At 51.5% G+C, this 25,920-nt stretch overlaps 1 protein-coding gene across 15 annotated transcripts in view; it reads right to left on the reverse strand.

The window, feature by feature from the left end:
- Positions 1 to 3,816: 3,816 nt before the first annotated feature.
- Positions 3,817 to 25,920, reverse strand: part of DTNB (dystrobrevin beta) — a 157,042-nt gene continuing 134,938 nt past the window's right edge. For 5 of the 15 annotated variants that reach the window (XM_070428818.1, XM_070428819.1, XM_070428826.1 and 2 more), the window contains 5 exons: positions 14,563 to 14,722; positions 13,706 to 13,795; positions 10,082 to 10,135; positions 6,060 to 6,092; positions 4,218 to 4,266 (listed from right to left, as the gene is read on the reverse strand). In XM_070428818.1, coding sequence (XP_070284919.1) covers positions 6,088 to 6,092; positions 10,082 to 10,135; positions 13,706 to 13,795; positions 14,563 to 14,722 — 309 coding nt within the window. In that variant the 3' untranslated portion in view covers positions 4,218 to 4,266; positions 6,060 to 6,087. Of the gene's footprint in view, positions 4,267 to 6,059; positions 6,093 to 10,081; positions 10,136 to 12,696; positions 13,207 to 13,392; positions 13,573 to 13,705; positions 13,796 to 14,562; positions 14,723 to 25,920 lie in introns of those variants that run through there. The other 10 variants (XM_070428829.1, XM_070428828.1, XM_070428823.1 and 7 more) reach the window with 8 other exon arrangements.

The following is a 25,920-nucleotide window of genomic DNA, read 5'->3' on the forward strand; positions in this document are numbered from 1 at the left end:
ATCTCTTCTCCCATTCATGGGCCCGAAGACCAACACTCCCCAATGACCAGAACCCACACTGAGCAGTGACCACGGATTTCCCTTCGCCCCTGAAGCAACCTGGTTGCACTCACTGTCCCCGGTCTGATGGGCTTCAGAGGACAACGCAGATACTCCAAGCCCCCTGCTCACTCCCTAGTTAGGAACAAAGACCAGGCTTCAACCTTAACCCCCAAGGCCCTGGATTTAGTGAGGCCTGAAGACCCCAGGAGGGGCCTAGTGCTCAGCCCATCGTCAGCGCCCATCGAGTCTCCTCCGGAATGAATGACAGTCCACCCTATGCTCCTTTCCGAGGATGGCTATCTGGTGTCTGCCTCTTCAAAGGACTACTCCCCCACCCCCCCCCCCCCCCATAAGTTCCAGTTCACCTGGTCTCCCCCAGGGATTGTACGTCTTCAAAATGACCCACCAACCCTCCAAACCTTCCCAGAACTGGGAAACGAATTTGACGCCTGCTTCTTTGATACCAGAACCCTCCCCCAGCTGCCCCTCTTGGGGTGGGAGGCAGAGGGCAGATGGCGCCAGCATGCTCCACTGTTTGCAGACAACCCTGTGCAAGAGAGATACCAAGCTGGCCACCTCCAGAGACCTGGCTTTCTTGTGGGGTAAGTGTGCAGAGAAGATGCCAGAATCCTGGCACCTGCTGTCCACAGCTGGGTGGCCTGCGTGAGCAGCTACCTCAGGTCCCCCCGTGATCATTCTCTCTTGGAGAATAACACCCACGGAGTTGCAGCTTCAGGTCGGCTGAGGGCAAGCAGCCCAGCCGGGGCCTGAAGACTGCTTGGTGTGGAATATGCATTCTGAGCAGTGCATCTTGGCATAAAAGCTCCAATGGTGGGGGCCGGGGGCCTGGAACACCCCTGCTTCCCTTCTCCTCCTGAGCCAGGCAGGCTGTTGACTCAGGCCCTAGGCCAGTGATGGCAAACCTTTTGAGCTCGGTGAGTCAGCATTTTGGAAAACCCTAACTTAACTCTGGTGCCGTGTCACATATAGAAATTTCTTGATATTTGCAACCATAATAAAACAAAGACTTATATTTTTGATATTTATTTTATATATTTAAATGCCATTTAACAAAGAAAAATCAACCAAAAAAATGAGTTCGCGTGTCACCTCTGACACGCGTGTCATAGGTTCGCCATTACTGCCCTAGACCCACTCAGCCACAAGGCATCCGAGGTGGGTCTTCTGTCAAGTCAAAGCCTTGCCTGGGATGCTGCCCCCTCCTTCACATCCAGGGGAATGTCTTTGTTTAGTGGCTGTTGGGAACCAAAAAGAAACAGCGTAGGACCAGTGCCGGCACCTGCTCCTCAAGGCCCCTGGCGGAGAACAGTGCCTGCAGAGCCCCTGCCCCCTTTCTTCCTCTGGAACAGACAGCCGTCTTTCTCCCCCTGACCGGCCATAGCTTCTGGCCCTGATGTGGGCGCGTTTCTCCTCTCCATAAATGGCACAGTGGTCCTCACAGGGTGGTCTTGGACCCACAGCACCACCTCCGCCCCGGAGCCTGTCAGAACTTCGAATTTCTCGGCTCTACCCCAGCTACTGAGTGAGAAGCTCTTGGGTGGGACCCAGGTGTCTACATACTAACAAGCCCTCAGGGGGTCTAAGTTCAAGAACCCCTGGTGTGTATGTGACCTAAGAGCCCAGGTAGGAACCTCACTTGGTTTTCTGACCCACGCCTGGAGGACCTGCCGGGTGCATGTGGCTTACACCGATGGAGAGCATCTTCCCGGGGAAGACGGGCTACCTACAGCCCACACTTCCTGTCGCTGGGCCCTGGCAGAGGAGAGGCCAGGGAAGGCGAGATTTGGAATCCGCTGAATGGCTTCTCGCAAGCCCTTTTCTTCCAGAAGGTGCAGCAGGAATTCAGATGGCTCTAGGCATTGCCATAGCAACTGCACCTTCCTGAAGCTGTCACGCTACAGGCGCAGGGTGGAAGCAGTGCGGAAGAGGGGGAGCCTGCCAGTGGGTAAAGCACACCCAGCAGACGAGGCTGCGAAAAGAAACGGAACCTCAGCATGGCTGGGATGTACGGCCCTGAGCCTGGGGGGGCCTCGACTTCCAGACCCAGCATGCGTTGGGATCTCCCTGGGGGGGTCTCCACAGCCACAAAACAGCACCAACCAAGCCCAAGGGGCCCATGATGTTGACAGCACATGCCAGTTATCTCCAAAGGGCATCTACCTGGGTCAGTTTCCGTTCGTATCCTGTTCACAGGATATGGAAGAAAGAGCCCCCTATAGGATGGCTACTTGTTCCCAGTCAGGGGTGAAGAAGGCGACCCAGCTCTCAGCTTCTGATAGAATCAGATGCCAAGAAGTTAGAAGGCACGCCAGAGGCCTTAGGGAATGGTGGATAGTCTAGCTCTCACAGAAACCAGCTGTCAGCAGGACTTCATGTGAAAAAGGAGCTCCCATGCACCGTCATGCGGCACCTGGGCCCATCCCCGTGGCTCTCCAGTCCCCTTTTCCTGCAGGTGCTGGGGAGCAGTGGGGGGCTGGGAGCCCCGGCCTCTCCTCTGCAGAGGCAAGCAGACAGCGGGAGCCTGCTGGGTGGCCGTCAGCCTTGCCAGTCGGGCAGCCTCCCAGGTGCGGAGTGGCAGGCCCAGCCCGGGGGACCACGTGCCCCTCCGCTGGCCCGAGCACCTGGCAGTCCTGGCATCTGTTCCTGTCCGGGACCGGGACCGGGACCGGGATTCGGCTCTGTTCGCAGGGACCGGTACACAGTGTGAGAAGTCAGAGCTGCAGGGGAAGCAGTCACCCAATGGTGTCATCTCCGGGGTTGAGTCATAGCCCCCCCCCATACCTTACTCCCATTATTTGGAAGGTCCCCCAAACTTTCCATGTGGTTACACTCATCCCTGCCCCTTCTGGTCCCCCAGGCAGGCCGGTCCCCGCCTTCTGGGCGCGGGAGCACATTTTCACCGATGGCTTTCTCCTTCCAGGGCCTCTGCTGGTCACTGAACAGAGGGAGCACCTGAGAGCTGCCGTGGGGGGGGGGGGGGCAACCCTCCACCAGGTGTGGGGCTCCTCCCGAGGCGTGGAGGGGGCGCGATCTTACACCAGGGGACGCGCTCCTGGCCCCCTTGCTCCTCGCAGGCATCGGCGGGAGCAGGCTCCCTCGCACCTGCCCCTCACCCCAGTACGGGTGCGGCTCTCCCACACACCAGCCTTGCCCTCCTCCCGGAAGGAGGGCAACCGAGGGAGCAGAGACAGTGCCGGGGAAGGACTAACCCCGCCCCCGCCGTACCCCGGCGGCTCCCTCACGCGGTTCCCATGTGACTCCCCGTGTCTGGCTGGGCTGAGCGCTCCGGCTCCGCACAGACCTCCGCGGGCAGCGGGCAGGGGTCTGCAGAGGCGTGTGCTGGGGGACGCGAGAGCCAGCTGTGGGGCCTCTCACTTCATTCCAGTCACTGCCCTTTATAAATATTTATAGAAGTTCTTCTACTAAAAATAACATCCTGGAGCCCAGGGAGGAGAAAAAAATAAACGCCGAGCACCGGGACTTGGGATGAAGATCAAGTGTGGCAGCGCAGAATGGAGCCCTGAGCGGGGACGGGCCGCGCGCGGCACCCGGGCGGGGCGCCCCCTGGCGGCCACGGGCCAGGCGCCTGGCGACGGGCCACCGGCTTTGCTCACAGAACCTCTCGCTGCTGGAGGAACGCGGGCTGCGACGCAGAGCTCGGCTCCCCCTTCCCGTCCGCGGCTGCTCTGCAGCGGCTGTGGCATCAAACGGGGCGGCGGAAGCCTCACCGAGCGAGGGAAAGGAAGGAGACTATTTTTAGCACTGTGGCCAGGGTGTGAATGTCTCACCTGTTTGTTTTAAAGGTAGGGAGGAAACTTGTGCCCCGACCTAGGGAAGCACCCTATATGCTGGCAAGAGGCCAGTAAGAACTCCAGGTCACACACACACACAGGAGGCTTGTGCTGTTTCTTTTCTCTTTCAACCCCCCATAGACTCCCCCCCGCAGAGATGAGACCCTGCCTGAGGGGAGAGCGAAGATGCTAGTTCATGCAGGACTGGGCGAGGGGGCCGCCCACCAGCAGGGCATCAGGCGGCCTCCCACTCCCCACTGGCTCTGGGTTCCCCTCTGCCGGGCGGGTGGTGACATCTGGCAGCCTGCAGGCCGGATCCAGGTGTGCAGTGGAAAGACGGACAGGAATGCGCCTCTGGGGGAGAACCCCGCCTTCCTCAGGTCGATGCCAGCTCGCTCCACGCCTCCGGGGCCTGTGCAGGGCAGATGCGCTGTTACTGGCGGCCACTGCGACAGCCTTGGAGCAAACGCTGCTAACATCTGCTGGGGATGAGGCTTCGGGCAGGGCCGGGTCTCTGGGTGTTCCCTTTCACCTGGGAAGGGTGCAGAGGGCTGACGGTACTCACACCCCCTTTCCCGGGGGCACCCAGAATCTCTGGAGTCCCGCTTGGGTCACCGGGTTGGAAAATACTTCCCGGGTTCGCAGTGCAGGGTGTGGAATGTGACTGAGGAGAAGGGCAGGGAGGTCAGAGACGTGCCTGTAAACACCGAGTGGGAGGGAGGAAGGCCTTCGCTGGCGTCATGGCAGCGAGCAGACCTTAGGGGGTCTCTGCAACGCAGCCACCTGGAAGGCTGGGCTTTTCACCCGACTCTCTGCGGGGGTGAGTTTCTCCTAATGTCTGACAGGTCGGGGAACGGTGCCAGGGGCAGAGGACCCAGCTCCGCTTCTATTTCTGGCACCCAGTTCCGGGTGGTGGGCCTTCCTTTCCTCTCTGCAGGAACGGGGTGAGCCAGATGGCTCGGAGCCACCGCTCCCTGTCTCCCAGATCCAGTGCCCCAGGGAGGGGGGCTCTGGCAGCTCCCGAAGGCAAGTCGGCTCCTGACTCCCTCGCTAGCTGGGCAGCCCTGGGGCTGCTGTCGGGAAGGGCCTTGCCTGAGTGTGCAGTGCGTTTAGGTAAAAGCCTGCCCAGGCCCCGGAGGCTCTGTGATTTCCAGGGCAGCGGGCGAATTTCTGCAGCTTGGGCGCCTGCAGGATCCCTGAGTCAGTGCAGGCCTCACAGCTGGCAGGTGCGTGGGGGACAGAGCCCCACAAGGGCCTGGTGCAGACGGGGGTGGAGGGAGTGTCGGGAAAAGGCCTGGAGGCTGCTCCAGGGTGAGACAGCTTGGACGGGCCTGGGAAGGCTCCTCTTCTGAATCATGGGCCTGCAGCCCTGGCTTTTCTGCCGGAAAGATCTGTAACTCAGCAAGATGGCCTAACGTTTACACACACGTGGGGGAGGGGAGGGGCGGGAAGAAAAGATTGAAAAACAAAGAGACCTCTCCTGGCTGTACCAAAGGCATCTATCCTTGAAAGAAATCATTTTCCGAGCATGCCCAGAAGCTGCAGTATCTTGTAACTGGAACTAGGTAAGAATTAAGGCCCTAAGATGAAAAAGGGGAAGACTAATTCCTAAAGGCAATGGGCATTTGCCTGAGGGCAACCTGTACTCTTATTTCTTTAAGAAAGTGAGAAGGTGCAGCTCGCAGGCACCGCTGGGACTGGCTTGATCGATCGGCTAACAGAGGCAGTGTGATCCTGCAGATGAAACAGGTGTCGGAGGTGAGGACCTGCGGCAGGTTACAGCTCTGGGTGACGGGGTCTCCGGGACTCAGGGGCTGTGGTTTGGGTCCCCAGGGAAGAATGAGAGTGGCCATGGGAAAACAGGAGCAGGGAGGCAGAGGCAACCCCAGGACTCGGGCGGCTCTCAGCCGACCTCTGAGGACACAGCCTGCTCAGCCAACTGCATCCTGACACAGGTGTCGCCGAGCCCTGTCTGAGCCCAGGCCCAGGCCCAGCACAATGGGACCCGGGCCAAATGGGCAGGCTGGTGGGGCTTGGCAAGGGGAAGAGGCGCTGTCGGGCTCTGTAAAGAAAACCCTGCCTTGGGTCTCCACCTGTTGGGTGGGCCTGGCCTGGGAGGTGGGGCTGAAGACAGGGAGGGGGAAAGGCAGACCGTGACCTTGAAGGGAAGGGCTGTGGGGAGAGCAGAGCAGGCTCTGTACTCACCGCTTCCTCTCGGTCCCCGGCTCCTCCGTTAACCTGTGCAGCACGGACACAAACAACACACTGAGGTCACCACCAGGGCCTTCTCACTCCCTGGACCTTTCCCCAGGGGCTCCCTGACCCCTGCACCCATGGGCTTCTGGACTCGCCTCTCCCTTTGTTCCTCGTAGACCGATTTCCCCCACCAGGTGTGAAAACAGAGGAGCTCACACCACCTACAGCCAGCAGCTGCAACCCCATAAAAGCCTCAGAGACCAGCGCCTCCCAAGAGGACATACTGATGCTAGAATGGAAAGGAAGCCCCCCGAAATCCAGGGAGTGGTTACTTCAGGGGGTACAGCCCCTGCAGTCCTGAGCGTGAGCTTGGTGAGAGTGAGTTACACTCAGTGGGGCAGCGTTTCCGTCCTGCAGGCGTATCCGCTTGGGGATGCGAGGCCATCCTCTCGCTCGCCCTGGATTTGCGGCCACTGCCTGGACCCTCACTGTCTTCCTCTCGGAGGCCGCCGCCGGTCTCCAGACCGCACAGGGTCCTTTACGTGTGCAAACTGCGCTTCCAGCTCTCAGCACCAGGCCTGGCAGGTCCTGGGGGAGGGATTCTGAAGGACCCAGGAGCATAAATGAGACCCTGGAGTAGCTGCGACAGATTCAGGCTCTGAAGTCACACGGGGAAGTTCTGCTCGTCTGTGCCATCTATGTGGTCTTGGTTAAAAGTGATCACCACTCAAGGTGAGGGGTGAGGGATGCAAAGTAGGAAGGGTACCCCAACAGAGCAGAAGCATTCCTCGGGATGCAGCGGACAGAGAGCCAGGGCAGGGCAGGGAGAGGCCTGAGGGGGAATGTGGGCGGGAAGTCCAGCTCAGGTGTGAATTCTTCAAAAGTGTCCACCTGGCTCTCAAGGTGTTTGCATTGAGAGACGATGTTTGCCTGACAAGTTGTGTTTATATTTTGTCAGCACGATCTCAACCCCAAAGAGGCAAATCTCTCTCTCTTTATGGTTGATAGTTACTGCTCTCCAATGCCTAGGTCAGTGGTTCTCAACCTTCCTAATGCCGCGACCCTTTAATACAGTTCCTCATGTTGTGGTGACCCCCAATTTCATTGATACAAACTGAACATAATTAAAGCATAGTGATTAATCACAAAAACAATATGTAATTATATATGTGTTTTCCGATGGTCTTAGGCGACCCCGGTGAAAGGGTCGTTCGACCCCCAAAGGGATCGCGACCCACAGGTTGAGAACCATTGGCCTAGGTGGCAGTAGCTACTGCAAAGCCTACAGCAAAAACTCATGCCCAGATCATGGCAGAGACTCAGAAGGTCTATCCATAAAAACACTTGGTTTTAGAACCACACCCACATAACAGCTACACTGTAGCGACAGGGGCATATCCGAGGACTTTACAAGCATGTCAAACTCAAGGCCACGGGGCTGCAAGTTTGACATGCATGCTTACAATGTTGAAAGTCAAACATTTTTCTAAAACTCTATCCAGCTCTAACCCCAACTCCTAACACTCTTCCCTCGGGGATGACACCTAAAAGCCATAGCAATAGAAAGGTAGGTGCTCTCACAGAAAGATTTGACGACATCAACTCTGGTACAGGCACTGACAGACACAGGAGCAGACACGGAGAGCGGGAGGGACAGGAAGCAGAGCTGTGATAGGGCCACGCAGGCATAAAGGCAGAGACCCTGAAGCCGGGAGACACCAGGCCAGGGGACCGTCCCCAGTCCACACGTGAGGTGCAGCCTACGTCCGGCCTTGAACCAGGACTGCCGGCTAAAGCCCATGGTCCGGGCGAGCCCCAGTGCTCAGGGCAGAGCCCTCTGGGCTTCGGGGATCGGAGGGAGGCTGAGGAGAGGCCATGGGAAAGCTATTGGAGGAGGGAGGTCTACGGCAAGAGAGGCCAGAGCAGCAGCTGTTACACCTTCAGGCAAGAGCACTCCACATGAACGCCAGGATCTGGTTGGACTGTGTGCATGCGTGCGTGCTTGTGTGGCGCATGTGTTTACATAAGTGTAAATTGATCTTTGTGTGTCTGCTTTTCACCTCTTGTACTGCAACCCTCCTGCCTTCTTCCTTAGTCTCCTATTGGCACAGGGACGCCAGTCTTCCCTACATTCCTCTGTAGCATTTCTAGATGTTTCAAACACCACTGCCCTCAGCTTCTGGCCTTCAACATCCATGCCAGACCTGCCATTCTCACCCATCGTCCCAGGGCGTGTCCGCCTCCTCCCAGGCCTGGCTCTGGTCACTAGATGGTTTCAGCACCTGAGGGAGGTGTCCTCTGCCCCCCGTTTCTTCCTTGGCAGTGCCAGTGTCCTGGCTGACACACTCCAAAGTCTCCCCTCTTACCCACACGAGCCCTACGGGCAAACACCACTGCAGACCCCCTCCCACTAGGCTTTCCCTTTCCCGTCACAGCTTCCTGGCCGTATGGACCTTCTTCCCTCCCTTCCTTACCTTCACTTAGTCTAGTCATCTGTTCAGACTAGAGCCTGGGTGTTGGAGGTAGAGAAACCGGGGTTGAATCCAGGCTCTGCCATGTATTCCCTGTGCAGTCCTTCAGCGGCTCTGAGCCTTGTCTAGAACCCGTCCCTCCTGGGGCAGTGGAACCAACAGGAGGGCTGTGTCCAGCAGCCAACAGGGACTTTCCAGGCCTTCGCTGCCTCTCTCCCTGACAACGTGCTCGTGGCACATCACCCTGTTTATTTCCTTCCATTTCTTTATTTACTGACATCCCACTGCACGCGAGGCACCGTTCTAGGCACTGGGGGTACAACGCGCACAAAACAGACCAAGGGCTCTGCCTTGTGGAGCTCACGTTTTGGAGGAATCCAGCAGCGGACATAGTGGTATGTAACAAATAACAGCTAACTCTTGCCCTAGCTGGTTTGGCTCAGTGGATAGAGTGTTGGTCTGCGGACTGGAGGCTCCTGGGTTCAATTCCCGTCAAGGGCACGTGCCCGGGTTGTGGGCTTGATCCCCAGTAGGGGTGTGCAGGAGGCAGCCAATCAATGATTCTCTCTCATCACTGATGTTTCTATTTCTCTCTCTTCCTCTCTGAAATCAATAAAAATATATTTAAAAAAAAAAATAACAGCTCTTAAATGTCCAAAGAGAATTTTGTTGCCTGTTTGGTGAAATACAGAAGCATGAAGATTAAGAACATGGAGTTGGGAGTCAGAAGGACCCAGTTCAAACCCAGTATCTGCCACTTAATAGCTACACGATCTAAGTCTCTCTGAGCCTATTTTCTAATCAGTAAAATGGGACTGTTATTCTCTATCTCACAGGGTTGTTAAGGATTAAATGAGATCATGTGTGGCAATCACTTGGCACAGCTCTTCACACATAGTATTAAGTGGGTTTTACATTCCAGGCACGCCTCATTTTATTGCACTTCCCTTTACTGTGCATCACAGATGCTGTGTTTTTTACAAACTGAAGGCAAGAACCTCCACCTGCAATAAGATGATGACTGGCTTTATGGCGATACTCGCTTTATTGCGCTGGTCTGGAACTGATCCTGCAATATCTCTGAGGTATATCTACACTGACCTCTGCTGATACCTCTTTATTGCTTTTCTGCCCACAATCATCTCTTCCTTTTCAGAAACCTTCCCTGTACGTATAATCATACACTCAAAGTTTGATGATTAACTTTTCCTGCCACTTCACTTTGTCTCCTGTTTATTTTGCATCTTGCTTTCCTAACTACATCATAAGCTCCTTGAGGCCAGGGGGCAGGTTTTGTTTTGCTGTTTATCTAATTTCCTGTATCCCAACCACCTATCATTGCATCAGAAATCAGGAGGCTTTGCTGACCCACTGACACTACCGCCTCCGGGGAAACACTTGGCGGCCAGTGGGGACAAGGAGGCAGGAGGAGCTGAGGGGCTGGAAGCTTGGGGGAAGGGGGCAGCAGGAGGAAAAGCAGAAACAAGAGGGAGGGGGCGCTTGTTCAGGGGCTACACAGCTCTGCTCCCGTTCGTGCTCGGGGTCCTGAGCTGCCTTTACCTCTGTCTTTCCCACTCTGCCTCTTCTCCTCTTCTTCCTCTGCACCTTCCTCTGCTGGGAAAACAAGGACGCCCGTGACCTTGAGCACAGGACAAGCATAGAGGGGGGTGAAGGGAGTCACACAGGAGGCTGGGGATGACACCCTGGCTACCGGCTCATGGCTGCAGCCTCCAGGCCTCACCTCGTCTGCACCTGTGGGGTCCAGCCCCCCACCATGCTTCACAGGACCTACTCAGAGCCCTTAGAAGCACGCAGAGCAGTCCGATGTCCCCTGCACGGCTGCTGGCTTCCTGGTGACCGAGCTGGGGTGGCCACCTCTTCTCTATGCCCGTTTTCCCTAAAGTGATGACATCTACTCGGGATATAGCTAATATTGTGCATTCAGGTTAAAGAAAGCAACCATGAAAGGGCATGGTGGGGATACCTAGATCTACACTGGCTTCCGTTAAAACAAACAAACAAACAAACAAACAACTAGAGGTTTTAGCTGACAACAATCTTAAAATGACTGAGCAGTGCAATTGGCTGCGAGAAAAAAATGAGTGGCATCTCAGCTTGCTTTTGCAGGGGTCTGCTGGGGAGGTCACATTCGCTGTGCTCTGCAGGGAGAAGACCCCCCACCGACCGGGGATCCGGAGAAGTGTGCTCAGCCCTGGGAACTCACTCACTTTGAACTGGGGCCTTGAAGCACTCGGCCACAGCCCAGTGTGGGCAAGCAGGAGGGCAGAGTGGAAACCACGCCGCCTTAGGGATGGCTGAAGGAACCCCAGACAGTTGCCTAAAGAGGAATAAGGCTGAGGGAGAGCCTTGTTGTCTGCTGCCAGATACTTGAAAGGCAACAGAAAGAGCAGGAACTGAACGGAGTCTGGGTAGCTTTCGAGGGTTGAGTGAGGATAAATGGGTTACAGAAAGGCGGACTGTGGCTCCCTGATAAGGAAGAACGTCCCAATGATGAGCTCTCTGGAAATATTCAGACAGAGGACTTTTCTATCGGGAGGCAAACTGGAGCAAATGACTTCTAAGATCCCGGCCAACTTGAAGATTCCATTATTTGTGAAAATATTTCAAAAAAGATGAGGAGGGCAAGCTAGGGGTATAAAGAGCAGGTCCACCCTGTATAAATAGATGTAAAGATAACCTGAACATCTGATCTCATCCTGACACCAGCTGCACGGTGGCAGTGAGAATGGGCTGGTGTGGGGGACGGCCCTTCCATGCACTGGGACACTGGCCGCCTTGCATGTAAAAACGTCTATTCCCGCATTTTATGGAGCTACTGAGCCATGTGTGGGCTCGGTCCACATCTCCTTATGGACGGCAGTGTTGGAGCGAGCAGCGCAGCAGTGACGGGGCCCTCGTGCGGCTGCGGGCTTGATGTTCTGTCCTGTGTGGGATAGGGCAGTGGGAAGAGCACCGACTTGGGTCCTGAAGCCCTAAGTCAGTGGTTCTCAACCTTGGCTGCACATTAGAATCACCTGGGAATCTTTTTAAAATCCTGATTTCTGGGCCTCATCCTCTGGAAATTCTGTTTCTTTGTTACTAATGTTGTGGCCCCACCCCATAACAAAGAAACAGAATTTCCGGAGGATGAGGCCCAGAAATCAGGATTTTAAAAAGATTTCCAGGTGATTCTAATGTGCAGCCAAGGTTGAGAACCACTGCTCTAAGTTCTAGGTACAGCCGTGGGCAAACTACGGCCCGTTTGAAATGAATAAAACTAAAAAAAAAAAAGACCGTACCCTTTTATGTAATGATGCTTACTTTGAATTTATATTAGTTCACACAAACACTCCATCCATGCTTTTGTTCCAGCCCTCCGGTCCAGTTTAAGAACCCATTGTGGCCCTCGAGTCAAAAAGTTTGCCCACCCCTGTATCTAGGACCAGCTCTGCCCCTTCAAACTGCACAACGTTAGGCAAATTACTTTTCTGATAACTACTCACTGCATTTCTAAAGCAAGGGGACTGGACAACGTGATCTCTAAGGCACCTTCCAGACACATGGCACAATTCTGTGGCCACCACCCTTTCCCTTTCCTGCTGTGAGAGGTCGCCGTGCATCTCCTAAACCAGTGGTTGCCAACCTTTCGGACCTCACAGACCACCAGGGGTCCATGGGCCACCAGCTGGCGACCGCGGGTCCTAACTTCCAGTTTCTGTGAAGCTGCTTGGCCTCCATGTGCTGTGTTTAACGATGTCCAGTTACCTCCCATCCAGTGTGATGAGCTCATGGGCCACTTATTCTGCATAAACCCTAGTAAGTTGCCAAGAGGCACATGTGTAGCTAATTTCTTGGGCCTGAAATCCCTTAAGAAATTCCCTTTAAAAGTGGGGTTTCTGAAACCTGAGGGGAGCTCTAATAGAAGGCACTTTCTAATCACTTGTGAGGTCACCTCGACGCAGTCACTGCTTCTGCCTACGTGTGCATGGAGGGGGTGCTTTTGACAGGCACTGAGAAGTAGCACCAGAATCGGACAGTGTCCCCATAATGCTCCCTGCACAGGAGGACTGGATCTTAACTGCTCTGGAAAAACCAACCCCGGCCACACATTGATTCTCCCCTAAAAGACAACAGGCAGGTTCGGGGGCGAAGCCACGGCCAGACCCTGGCTGTTCCCTGACACTAAAGGCTTGGAACCACAAGGCTGGCCGTCCTGAGGGGCATGGACGGATGGTTTCGATGTCTGTGTCTGAGTGAGTGTATGTGTTTGAATAGTCCATGGAGAAACGGCTTTATATTTTTAATGAATAACCTAAGCTACCTCAAGGCATTTAAAAGCATTACATTAGGTCAAAAGAAACAAAAGAGCCACTTGCTAGTAAACGAGTGACCTACAGCCCTTAGGGAGGGAACCATTGGTTAGTAAACAGCAGGGGAACCTGACCACTGCAAAGAAATGAGCAAGTCTCTGGCCGCTACAGAGCTGATGGCGTCACAGGATTCTTAACGATACGATGGTATGGCAACGGCCTTTTATTTTCCTCTCTTTCCTGGGTTTTATGTAAGGAAAATCAATGAAATAGCCAAGTGCCGGAGAGACTGAGAGAGAAGTCACAGCGGACACTGAACTTGAGGAGGGGAGGAGGCAACAGACTCAGGTCGCGAACTTCAAGTGGAATCAGAGCCTAGTCATGGACAAAAGGAGAGAATAGGGTTTCAAAACCAAATCAAAGAGGGGGAGCAGAAAGGCAGCCGGGAGAGAGTCCAGAAGCTGTGTGGCTGGTCCAGCGCCAGCCCTCCAGGAAAGCTGCAGAAAGAGCCGGGGTCAGGGCCTAGGAGAGAGCTGTGGCGGGGGGGGGGGGGGGGGGGGGGGGGGGGGGGGGGGCCCTAGGGAGACACACTCAGGGAGGAGGCGCCTCACTGGACTCAGAGGCCTAAACGCCTTTAAATTCTGCATTGTGTGTGCCCCACGCGGTGGACTCGTAAGAGAAACCTCAGTGCGCAACTGTCTCTATGTGACCCCGCGTGGGAGAGAGACTCTCAGGGCGCTCCTAGAAGGCAAAGGACGGGGGTGGTGAGAGGAGGTGGTCTGTGCCCTGTGGTGACGGTTTTACCACGCGGCGAGGAAGTGAGGAGCGCGTGCGGGAGAGGAGGCGCGGGCCGGGTGGGAGCTCTGGGCTTCACCTGCGTGGAGCTCCTTCACCAGGGATGACATGGTGTTGGTGATGGAGTCAGCAGCCACCAGCAGGTCATTGCGGAGGTTTCTCCTCGTACCTGAGGGGAGTCAGAGCAGATGGCGATGCCAGGTGGGTGGGCGTGGACACGAGAGAGCAGAGCCCATGACTCGGCCTGCCAGGCCCTGGGACAGTGCAGCGTGCCTAAGGGGACACGGGCCGCGGCCGCACGAGGTACCCGAGTCTACCTCCTCCTCCTGTCCTCCTCCACCTAAAGAGCAGGACCCTGCCAGCTCCAAGTTTCTCAGCCGCCATCAAAAGAGTCGGGGTTCCAGAACGAACATCACTCCAAGGTGCTCCCCGGTCCTCAGCGGGGCCTCACTCTCCTGTGCTCCCACCTCCCTGTGTCTGTCTCCGCCCCAGCAGGACTCCTTGGCCGCTCATCTTCCCCCAAATGCGGAGCGCGCTGGCTGCCAGCTCCTCAGACGACTGACACTGACACGGAATGCCCTCGGCAAGGTCCCGTGCAGAGTCTGCCCTTTCCTTCCCTTCTTGCCCCAAAGACTTTCCAGGGCAAGCGCGTGACTCTGGGAACTATTCCAGCTAATTGCTCTGGAGGAAGCAAAGTCCAGAGGGTAGGGCACTTCTCACAACCCTGAAAAAGAGCACGGAAACCCAGAGAGCTGCTCTGAGCGCACGCACACAGCCTGCAGACCTCCCGCTGGAGACCAGCCCATCTCCTTGACTTATTTATACTGCATGTAAAAACCTGGTCACTTAAACCTAAGCACACAGAAGAAGTGATACTGGAAAAATCTCAGTAAGAATCTGTTCCCAAACCCGCTCAGCTCTGCTCCTGGAACTGACCTTGTGCAAAGGCCTCCTGCATGTCGCCCCCGCCTCCGCTCAGGGGCTCCTGCGGACAGTGGGTGGGCGTGGAGCCAGCAGATGTTGAGCGGACGGGCATGGGCATTGGGCGGCTGCCTCCGTGAGTGGGCGACGTATGTGGCGATCCCGTGGCCTGGGCCTGGGAGAATCAGAGAGATGAAATGTTATCTCAGGTATCTTACCTCTTTGAAGAAGGGAGACGCCCTTCTCCCTCGGCAACCTGAGCCAGCCGGCAGGGCTTCGGTTCCGTGGGGCAATGCAGGGCACGGTCACGTCAGCAAGGAAGGAGTCAGCCTGCCTCCAGGACTGGAGAGAAGAAGAAAAGGAAAAAAAGAGGGGGGGGGGGGACAAAAGGGGAGGAGGGAGAAGAGGGAGAGAAAACACGGGAAGAATGGGGGAGAGTGGGAGGGAGAGCGAGGCTAGCACAGAGAGGCGCAGGCCTTCCAGGTGGGCAGGCTGAACAGAGCAGCTGTGGAGGGTCTGAGAGGGGCTCAGGTCACAGCTGGGAAATAATACAGTGGTTCTCAACCTTCCTAATGCCGCGACCCTTTAATACAGTTCCTCACGTTGTGGTGACCCCCAACCATAAAATTATTTTCGTTGCTACTTCATAACTGTAATTTTGCTACTGTTATGAATCGTAATGTAAATATCTGATATGCAGGATGTATTTTCATTGTTACAAATTGAAGATAATTAAAGCATAGTGATTAATCACAAAAACAATATGTAATTATATATGTGTTTTCCGATGGTCTTAGGCGACCCCTGTGAAAGGGTCATTCGACCCCCAAAGGGGTCACGACCCACAGGTTGAGAACTGCTGAAATAATACAGAATAATCTTTCAGTTTTGTTTGCAAACACATTCATAGATATTATCTCATTTGGCCCTCACAACACCTTGTGAGTAGAAAGCGCATATGTTTTTTGTATCCATTTTACAGAAGAAAAACAAGGGTGAAACAGTAAGAGCTTCCAGTGGGAGATGCGGGAATAAATCCTTCCACTCCAAGGGCAATCACGCGATGACGCGTACTCTGCAGCTCCCAGTCTGCATGTGGCTGGCGCCTGAGCTTGTGCGGCAGGAGGCCAGCAGCTGCTGTTCCCAGAGCAGGGCCACACGGCCTGTCACACGGCACGTGTTGAGCACGCATGCTGAGGTCTTTGAGGCCCCCCTGCAGGGACCAGGTGAGAACGCACACATGTTCAGGGAAGCCTGAACATTGCTTGTGAAGGCCCCTGTGCAGTTCTGGGAAAGCCTGGAGCAATGGGATATGATTTAAAGACTCTAAAGCAGTGGTTCTCAACCTTCCTAATGCCGCGACCCTTTAATACAGTTCCTCATGTTGTGGTGATCCCCAATTTCATTGTTACAAATGGAACATAATTAAAGCATAGTGATTAATCACAAAAACAATATGTAATTATATATGTGTTTTCCGATGATCTTAGGCGACCCCTGTGAAAGGGTCATCCAACCCCCAAGGGGTCGCGACCCACAGGTTGAGAACCGCTGCTCTAAAGGGAGCTCACTGAGGTTTGGGCTCTGCTGCCCTTCAGAGCAAGGGAAACTGAATGTGGCAGGTAGACCAGGGTTTTCTGCGGAAGCAAAACTGGAAAAACATACGCCAAGTGTGCTAATGAGTTCAAATGAAGATAATTATTTTTTTGAGATCTAGCTTAACCTGCCCCGCCCCTGCCCTCCACACCCCCCCACATCCCCCCCCCCCCCACCCCAAATCTGCCTGAACAGGCTGACGGGCTGTCTGCACAAAGCCTCACCTCAATGCTGCCACCAGTGAGGGCGCTGGCTAAACAGAACGGCTTGTTCTCCATTGTCCTACTTTGATCCGTGTGTGTGTGTGTGTGTGTGTGTGTGTGTGTGTGTGTGTTTAGAGAAATGTTAAAAAAAAGAGGAAGCTAAAAAGTATAACATAATATACTGCCCAAATTAATAACTGTTGATGTGGTATCAAAATTATTTCAGCTTAAAAATACTGCCGATAAATCTGAAGACCCCTTAAGATTTGGTGAAGGATCACCAATTCTTTCCAGTCCCAGTCCCCTCATCTTATTCCTTCATAGGCGACCATTATCAAAGATTCTGGTGTGAAGTGTTTTACCTATGTGTATACTAGTATATGTAACTATGAATAATATATGACAGTTCATGCTTTTAAATTTTGTATAAATGGCATCATTCTGCACATATCATTGTACAATTTGCTTTTATCACTTAGCGCACTTTTTGAGATTTTTCTGTGATACAAATAAATATGAACTTAGACCCTTAACTCATATTATATATAAAAACTCCCCAAATGGGTCAGACTAAATACAAGAACTAAAACTATAAAACTCTTAGAGGAAAAGATTAGGCAATGACTTTTTAGATATGACAAGAAGCATAGCTGCAAAAGAAAAAATAGATAAACTTCATCAAAATTAAAAATTTTTCTTCAAAGGACACCTCTAAAAAAGTGAAATAACTCAGAATAAAAAAATTTTGCAAATCATATATCTGATTAGTGATTTGTATCTAGAATATGTAGAGAGCTCTTACACTCAATAATTAAAGGACAAATAACCTAATTTAAAAGTGGGCAAAGGATGTGAATAGACATTCTCCAGAGATATACAAATGTCCAATAAGCACATGAACAGATGCTCAACATCAATAGCTACTAGGGAAATGCAAGTCAAAACTACAAGAAGATAGCAAGTCACACCCCAGCACGGCTATAATAAAAAGTACAGACAATAACAAGTGTTGACGAGGATGCGGAGAAACTGGAACCCTCATGAGCTGCTGGTAGGAATCTAAAATAGTGCCGCTGCTTTAGAAAACAGCCTGGCAATTCCTCAAAAGGTTAAACATTAGGTACCACATGACCCAGAAATTCCATTTCTATATATATATCTGCACAAAAATTTGTACACAGGTGTTCATAGCAGCATTATACATAATACCCCTAAGTGGAAACAATCAAAATATCCATCAACTGATGAATTATTTGAATAATAAAATGATTTGACAATAAAAAGAAAGTACTGATACATGCTACAAAATGGAGAAACCTTGAAAATATGCGAAGTAAAAGAAGCCAGTTACAAAAGACCACATATTGTTTGATTCCATTGATATAAAATGTCCAGAACTGGCAGACCCACAGAGATAAAAAGCAGATTAGTGTTTGTCTGGGGGTGGGGGACTTGGAAGAATGAGGAATAGAGTGCTAAGGGGTATGGGATGCTTTGGGGGGGGTGATAAATTGTTCTAAAATTGGTTATCATGATAGTTGTACAACTCTGTGAATATATTAACACCGAAACAGGGTGAATTGTATGTTATATAAATTACATCTCAATAAAACTATTATAAAAAAAAGACCCTACTAAGAAAAACAAAAAGATAAGCCATATACTGAGGAAAACATTTGCAAATTATATGTGATAAGGAACTTGTGGGTATTTGTAATAATTTTTTTGGATCTGACACCAAAAGCGAAGGCAACAAGAACAAAAATAAACAAGTGGGACATAAACTAAAAAGCTCTACACAGCAAAGGGAACCATCAACAAAACGAAAAGGCAACTTGAACGAGAGGAAATAATTGCAAGTCATATACTACATATGATAATGAGTTAATATTGAAATTTATAAAGAACTCATACAGCCCTAACTGGTTTGGCTCAGTGGAAGAGCGTCGGCCTGCAGACTCAAGGGTTCTAGGTTCGATTCTGGTCAAGGGCATGTACTTTGGTTGCAGGCACATACCCAGTGGGGAGTGTGCAGGAGGCAGCTGATCGATGTTTCTCTCTCATCAATGTTTCTAACTCTCTATACCTCTCCCTTCCACTCTGTAAAATATCAATAAAATATATATTTTTTAAAAAGAACTCATACAACCTAACAGCAAAAAACAAACAATCCAATTAAAAAATGGGCAGAGCAACACAACAGACATTTTCCAAAGAAGACATAAATATAAATATAAATAACTGGCCAACAGGTACACGAAAAGGCGAGCAACATCACATCCATCAGGGAAATACAGACCAAAACCACAGTGAGATGTCACCTCACCCGTTAGAAATTATCATCAAAAAGACAAGAGGTAAAGTGTGGGTGAGGACATGGAGAAAAGGGAGCCCTTGTGAACTGTTGGTGGGAATGTAATTTGGTGCAGCCACTATGGACAACCGTATGGAGCAGTGATGGCGAACCTATGACACTCGTGTCAGAGGTGACACTCGAACTCATTTTTTTGGTTGATTTTTCTTTGTTAAATGGCATTTAAATATATAAAATAAATATCAAAAATATAAGTCTTTGTTTTACTATGGTTGCAAATATCAAAAAATTTCTGTATGTGACACGGCACCAGAGTTAAGTTAGGGTTTTTCAAAATGCTGACACGCCGAGCTCAAAAGGTTCGCCATCACTGGTATGGAGGTTCCTAAAAGCAACTCCACTTCCGGGTAGATATGCAAATAAAATGAAAATGGGATCTTGAAAAGGAATCAATACCCCATATTCACTGCAGCATTAGTCACAATAGCTAAGATATAGAAACAACCTAAATGGAGAGAGATGATGTGGTGTGTGCACCTAAGGGAACCTTACTCAGCCCTGAGGAGAAGGCAGTCCTGCTGTTTGTGATAACATGGGTGGACCTTCAGCGTATTATGTAAATGAAATGACTCAGACAGAACACGATGAATACTGCACAGTATCACTTAGACATGGAATCTAAAATATGTCAAATTCATAGAAACAGAAGAGAAAAGTGGTTGCCAGGGGCTGGCTGATGGGTGCGGAAAATAGGGAGAGGTTGGTAAAAGGGTACAAACTTTCAGTTATTAGGTAGTAAGGTCTGAGGATAGAAAGTATAATATGGAGACTATAGTTGATAACATGGTATTATACAATAGAAATTTGCTAAGAGAGTAGAACTTACATTTCATACTCACATGCAAAAAGATTATATATATATATATATATATATATATATTTTTTTTTTTTTTTGATGGGTCTGTTAATTAACTAGATGGGGGGAATCCCTTCATGATGTATATCAAATTACTACAATGTACACTTTACGTATCTTACAATTTTATGTCAATTATACTTACATAAAGCTGAAACACAAAAATAAACCCCCAAAAAACCCCATCCCCTGAATTCAGGACACATAACAAACTCTTAAAAACTGAATCAGAAGACAAACAAACCCAATTGCAAAACAAAGACTTGAACAGACACCTCACCAAAGAAAGATGTACAAATGGGCTAATCACCCACATGAAAAATACTCAACACGAGTAGTGATGAGGGAAAGGAGACCCGCAATCCCAATGAGACGGCCCTCACCCACCAGAACAGCTACAATAAAAAGACGAACGGTGCTGAAGCCGGTTTGGCTCAGTGGATAGAGCGTCAGCCTGCGGACTGAAGGGTCCCAGGTTCGATTCCAGTCGAGGGCATGTACCTGGGTTGCGGGCATATCCCCAGTGGGAGATGTGCAGGAGGCAGCTGATCGATGTTTCTCTCTCATCGATGTTTCTGACTCTCTATCTCTCTCCCTTCCTCTCTGTAAAAAATCAATAAAATATATTTAAAAAAAAAAAGACGAACGGGCTGCGGGAACCTGGAACCCTCGTGCACTGCAGACGGGACTGCGAAAGGGTACAACCACTTTGGAAAACACTTTGGCAGTTTCTTAAAATGTTCAACATAAACTTACCATATGTCCCAGCAATTTCACTCCTGAGTATATACCCAAGAGAAATGAAAACATATGTCACCCAAAAACTTGTACACAAATGTTCATTAACAACAGTTTAATAGGCCAAAAGTGGAAATGATCCCAAAGTCCGCTGACTGGTGACTGGCTGAACAAAATGTGGCTTATCCAAATACAATGCAATACTACAAAACCTCTTTTTGCTCTTTTTACTGCTGCGTTACGTTTATAATTTTCCAATGACAATTAAACATGTTCTATCTTGTGAAATATTCTATTTTTTTTGTCAGTGGTTGTAAAGCGTTTATTATTCTTTACTTTTCAGGGTAGATATCTTTTAATACTAGTTTAAATACACCGTAGGAATACTGTTTTGGCTAGATAACATTCTCATCTTTTAGTCATTGTCTTTTGTGGAACCACCTCTACCTTTTCCCCTATAATTACCATCACCCCTGTTTTTTGGCCATTTTTATGGGAGCAGGGGGAAATAAAGCATAAAATCCATTCTACTTTGGAAAGCGTTTATGAACAGCCAGATCCAGTAGTTTCAGCCCCAACCCCAATTAGACAAGGAAAGTGGGAGAGAAGCTGCAGAAAAGGAAAGAAAGTCACTGCAGGGGCCTGGCTGTGCAGGAAGAGCTGTGAGCCAGCAGTTTGGGATGCGGGAGGTCACAGACACGGTGGGCACTGGCAAAGCCAGGCCTTTCCTGGGCCTCCGAGGGTTGAGGGGACCAGAATAAAGGTCGATGCCCGGGTTGCTTGGGCAGCCTCAAGGAAGGTCCCCATGCACCCCAGTAGCTGATGGCTTTCCCATTAGCTGATGCCCTGGGACAAAGAGCCTAAAGTTGTCGTAATTACAGAGTTAGAACCTCAGTGAGATTGTGTGAGAACCTGGGGTGCTGGGGAAGCCATGAATGCAGATGCCTCAGCCACGGAGCAGGGAATGCTGCCCCTGAGAATCAGGCCTGCCCACCAGCAGAGGACATGTGGCCTCAGCAGAGATCCAATTGGAGCTGACAGAACAGCACCCAGCATAAGCCCCCCAGGCGCAGCGCCAACCTCGGGCACGGGATGGGGAAGAGTCTCTAAGACTAGCTTCGGTTTGCCTGGACACGCCGAGACCAAGGGTGCAGCTCAGACAGTGAGCACTCGAGAGGGAAATCAAGCCCAGCTAAGACCAAGAAAACACATTTTTTTTGCCTGTCTGAGTATGCGGCCTGTGAAACTCCAACTCCCTTCACTGTATGACGGGTACCTGTCGTCCCAGAGGGAAACCCAGCATGGCGCATGCGGCGAGTACGAACCACGTCCCTCAGTGAGATGTGGGCCAGCACCTGCCGGAGGAGGCAGAGCAGGCAGTCGTCTCCTGGGAGTACGCACTCTCGGTCATCGATGGAGCTGCCTGTGAAATGCTTTAACCAGAGAAGCACACGTGGGGGGCAGACCTCAGAGATGGCCTCAATGACCCCCTGCCTTCTACTCTCACTCCTGTGTGATCCCCTCCCCTTGAACGTAGGCTGGGCACAGTGGCTGCTTCTCATGAATCAGGGAAATGGGATGTTACTTCCGAGACTGTGACTTCTGTTTTGCTCGTCTCCCCCCCCCTCCCCCCCCCCCCCCATCTCGCTCTCTCCTGGATTTTCACGCTGGTGAAGCCAGCTGTCATCTCACGAGCTGCCCTGTGGAAAGGCCCACGTGGCGAGGAGCTGAGCGTGGCTTCCAACCATCAGCCGCATTGAACAGAGGTCCTCAGCCCATCAACTCGAGAGGAGTCCTGCCAACAACAGTGCAGGCTGTTGAGCCTGGAGGTGATGACAGTCCTGTGAGAGGTCCTGTCCCTCAGCTTGTGAGGACCCAGCTAAGGACCCACAGAAGCTCTGAGTTAAATATTTGTTCTTCTAAGCCATTAGGTTTTGGGGTAAGTTATCCTGCAGTGATAGTAACCCATATGGGATGGCTGATCTTTTTCTTTATTCAATATTGTATCAGTCCCATCTGAGGACTTCTGATTGAGAACGTGGGGGCATAAGAAACCAGACTGACAGGCTCTCATGAGAGGTCACAGACCTCAGGAGAGAGGGCCATGAATGAGATGAGAAGAAAGGTAAGCATTATGATCAAGAAAGCCTTTTTGGATCTGAGTGTGTGCCTGAGCCCCTGAGCATTAGTTTGTCCTGACACTGGAAGTCTCCACCTTTTAACTCTGTCAATAGTTACAGGACCTGCAGCACATTCTCAGCTGCGAAGTCAGTGAAGGAGAGGAAAAGCTGCAGGCTCTGAGCCAGCACGGGCTCGCACCCGCCTCGGGGAGAGTTTAGGGAGCAGTGTGATTCAGTGGGAGGGGTGCGGCTTAGAAGTCAGGGGCCCCGGTTTTCCTTCTGACTGCAGCACATGCGCTGAGATTTTTATGGGGCTCAGTCTTCTCATTTATAAACTGAGAGGCATCAATGAGATGGTCTCTGAAGTATTTTTCAGACATAAAATTCTATGCTTCTATGATTTCGCCAAGTTACCGCATCTCAGAAACGCCAAGTAATCATGGCTTTGCTTCGGTCACGATGACACGCCGGTGATGGATCCTCCTCCGAGGGTCTCAGCAGCCACTTCAGGGTCACAGAATGGCGTTTCCTGTATTAAATTACCTTTTTCTCACAAGTGGAGTCAAAAACAGAGATAATGCCCATGTAGGCCTCAGGCAAAGGAAGGCTGTGAGGAGGGACAGGGAGAGGCTACTGTGCAGGGTGGGGCTACTTCAAGAGAGACAGACCCAGGCCCCCTGACTTCTAAGCCATGCCCCTCCCACTGCACCACACTGCCTCCTTCACGAGTATGAAGCTCCTGGGGTTCGAGACAGTGCTTGAGGGCAGAGCAACGCTCTTGGCAGGCTGAGAACCACCCATGAGCCGCGTCAGGTTTGCTCATTCCTTGCCCTCTTGGTAGGCCAGGGCCAGAGGAGCACACTGAAAGTCAAGCCGGGGCACTGTGCCGTGCAATGGCACCTCGCCGCAAAAGCACAGGTGGGCTTTCCGTTCAGAGGGGCAGGCCCTCCCCATGGGCTGCCAAGCATTGCACTCCATGCAAACCAATGTAGACGAAGTGGCACAGGAGGAGGCTGGGGGGAGCATCACAGCTGGGACCTTGAGATTATGGGGAACCTGAGAACCACACAGAGTTGGTAAAGGTGGAGGAACTAGTCAGGTGGCTCTGGGATGGGAATCAGCTAACCAATGAGGGTATAAAACCGCTGTGTGCCTCTGGGTTCGGCTGCCAGGAGAGGAGCAGTTAGCCTGGGAAGCAAGGAAGCTTTGCAATGTGCTACTTGGTGTGTCAAGGTTTCCCGATGCAAGGACAGTGGGATCTTATTGAAATACAACCTGCAAGAAAGGCCTGAATGCCGGAAGCCGGTCCATCCTTGCTGCTTGACACAGTCGCTGCAGGGAAGAAACATCTGCACAGCACATGTTTCAAGGGACCTGGCGTACATGGCATACTGTTCTTAATATGTTTGCTCCCCTTCTTGGCGCTATGTGTTTTAACCAAGGTCACCTCTCCGAGGTTGTTTTCCCAGGTAGGGATTTTTCCCTGAAGTTAGGGAGGGAATAAACCCCTTAACTAAATGCCAGGCGGGTAGTTAATCACTTTAACTATGAACAATCACCCTTAAGCTACATAATCTTTACTCCCTGGAATGGAGATAAGAAACGCCCTACCCTTTGGAATAGAAATTGACAGGATTAAAATCAACTGGTATAAATACAGATGTAACAAGACAATAAAACACAGAACTTGACTGGAGATCCTGGCTAGGCTGCTGATCAACTGAATGCTGTCTTCGTGTCATTCCTTCTTTGCCGACTCCGTCCACACCTTTGGGGACCCCTGGACCTGCTGGGGTTGGACCCCAACACCTGAATACAGCACAGGCCCCCCACGTGTCTAACCAATAACTGCACACAATAAGTGCCCTGTACCTCAGGTTCCCTGAACACAGAGGTCCCTTGTAGTTGGAAACAATTCTGCTGAAAATACAGAGCTAGAGACATGTTATAATCTGAGAAGCTCTTTAGTCTGCTGGCTCTTCACTTCTGAATCAGCAAAACTTGAGAACCTGAGAAAGCTATGCATCGTGTTCTAAGAAAATAGCTCAGAAATTATGCTTATAACTTCAGAGGGTTCACGACCCCAGGAAAACAGTCTCTGGTTTAGCCCAACCTTCATTTTCATATTTGAGGAGACTGGGGTCTACCGAGGTCATATAAGTTCACAAGTAGATTAGTAGAAAGGCGAAGGCTGGTTCCAGGGTCCTCTAATTGCCTCAAACTGCTGGGAGGAACCAAGGCAGACAGGGAGCACAGCACAGTGTCTCTGAGCCAGAAGGAACACGGATCAGTCAAGACTTCTCACTGCTGAAGCTCACCCTGAGTTTCAACAGGAGAGTCAATTTCCAATAAGGGTGAGGAATGTGAGAAACGTAATTACGACTTGGCTTCTTGTCTAGAACACAAACCTAATACTGGAGCCAACGGGTCCAGAGGATGCCAGAGAAGGTGACCTGAGGACACTGATCCTTCCCCACAGCTGGCACCTGGGCAGAGGCAGGGACTCACACGCTGAGGCAGAGAGAGCCGGCCGCAGGGAGAAAGGCGCTGTCTTAGCGGGAAACGACAGGCGCTGTTCTGGGCCATGTTTAGGCATCCCCAGCATGGTGCCCGGCACACAGTAGGGCTGCATTCCCTTCTTTTTCCTTATGGAACAGGAATGAATTTTTAAAAAAATCTCTTTGGTGCCCATTATAGTCAGGAAATCAAGCCCAGAGAGGCTTGCGGCACAAGCCTGATTCTGAGATGATGCCCTGGTAGCCAAGCCAACTGCACCCCGCCTCCACCCCCACCCCCCAACTAAGAGTCCGAGCTGAGCGGTTATCATGGTAACAGAAGGAGACACTTTAGTCTCCATTTCTATCTCTCTGACTCATGGACACCTGCCAGGTAGCAGATGGCCTGTGTGGACAATTACCTGCATTTTGCTGCAGTGTATTTAAATTAAACAGACTGGCCTCTTTGCCGTCCATCTTCAGAGGCCCTCTCAGAAAACCCAAAAAACCCAAAAACAGCCTTGGGGGAAAGGAGCTCTAAGCCCGGAATCTAGGCGAGGCAACCATAAAGGTATAGAGAACTGGGAGGGAGAAGGAATGGACTTTGTACATTTTTCTTCTTCGAGAAAAGGTGAAGAAAAAAACACCCACATACTATTTTGAGCTGGTGCTGGCTGGCTCTGCTAGGAAAATGCAGCTGACTCCTCGAACACGAAGTACAAGGAGAGAGAGGCTGGTCTGCTGCTGCACTGGCTGTCTTGCTGCAAGACGTGAAAATACCTGCCTGACACGACAAGAATTAGGAGGCTGGGAGTCAGGGCAGGGCTGGAAGCGAGCGGCTGGTGGAGAGCAGGGTGCAGGAGATGAGGCAATCGCATGGCAGTGAGCAAAGCAGCAGGCCGTGGTTCGCTCTGGGGTGAATGAAAACAGGTAAAGGCCTGGCCAGCGTGGCTCAGTGGTTGAGTGTTGACCTATGAACCAGGAGGTCATG

This window comes from Myotis yumanensis, unplaced genomic scaffold, assembly GCF_028538775.1.
Source record: "Myotis yumanensis isolate MYYU_CA2020_CCGP unplaced genomic scaffold, mMyoYum1.0.hap1 SCAF_11, whole genome shotgun sequence".
Classification (NCBI taxonomy): domain Eukaryota; kingdom Metazoa; phylum Chordata; class Mammalia; order Chiroptera; family Vespertilionidae; genus Myotis; species Myotis yumanensis.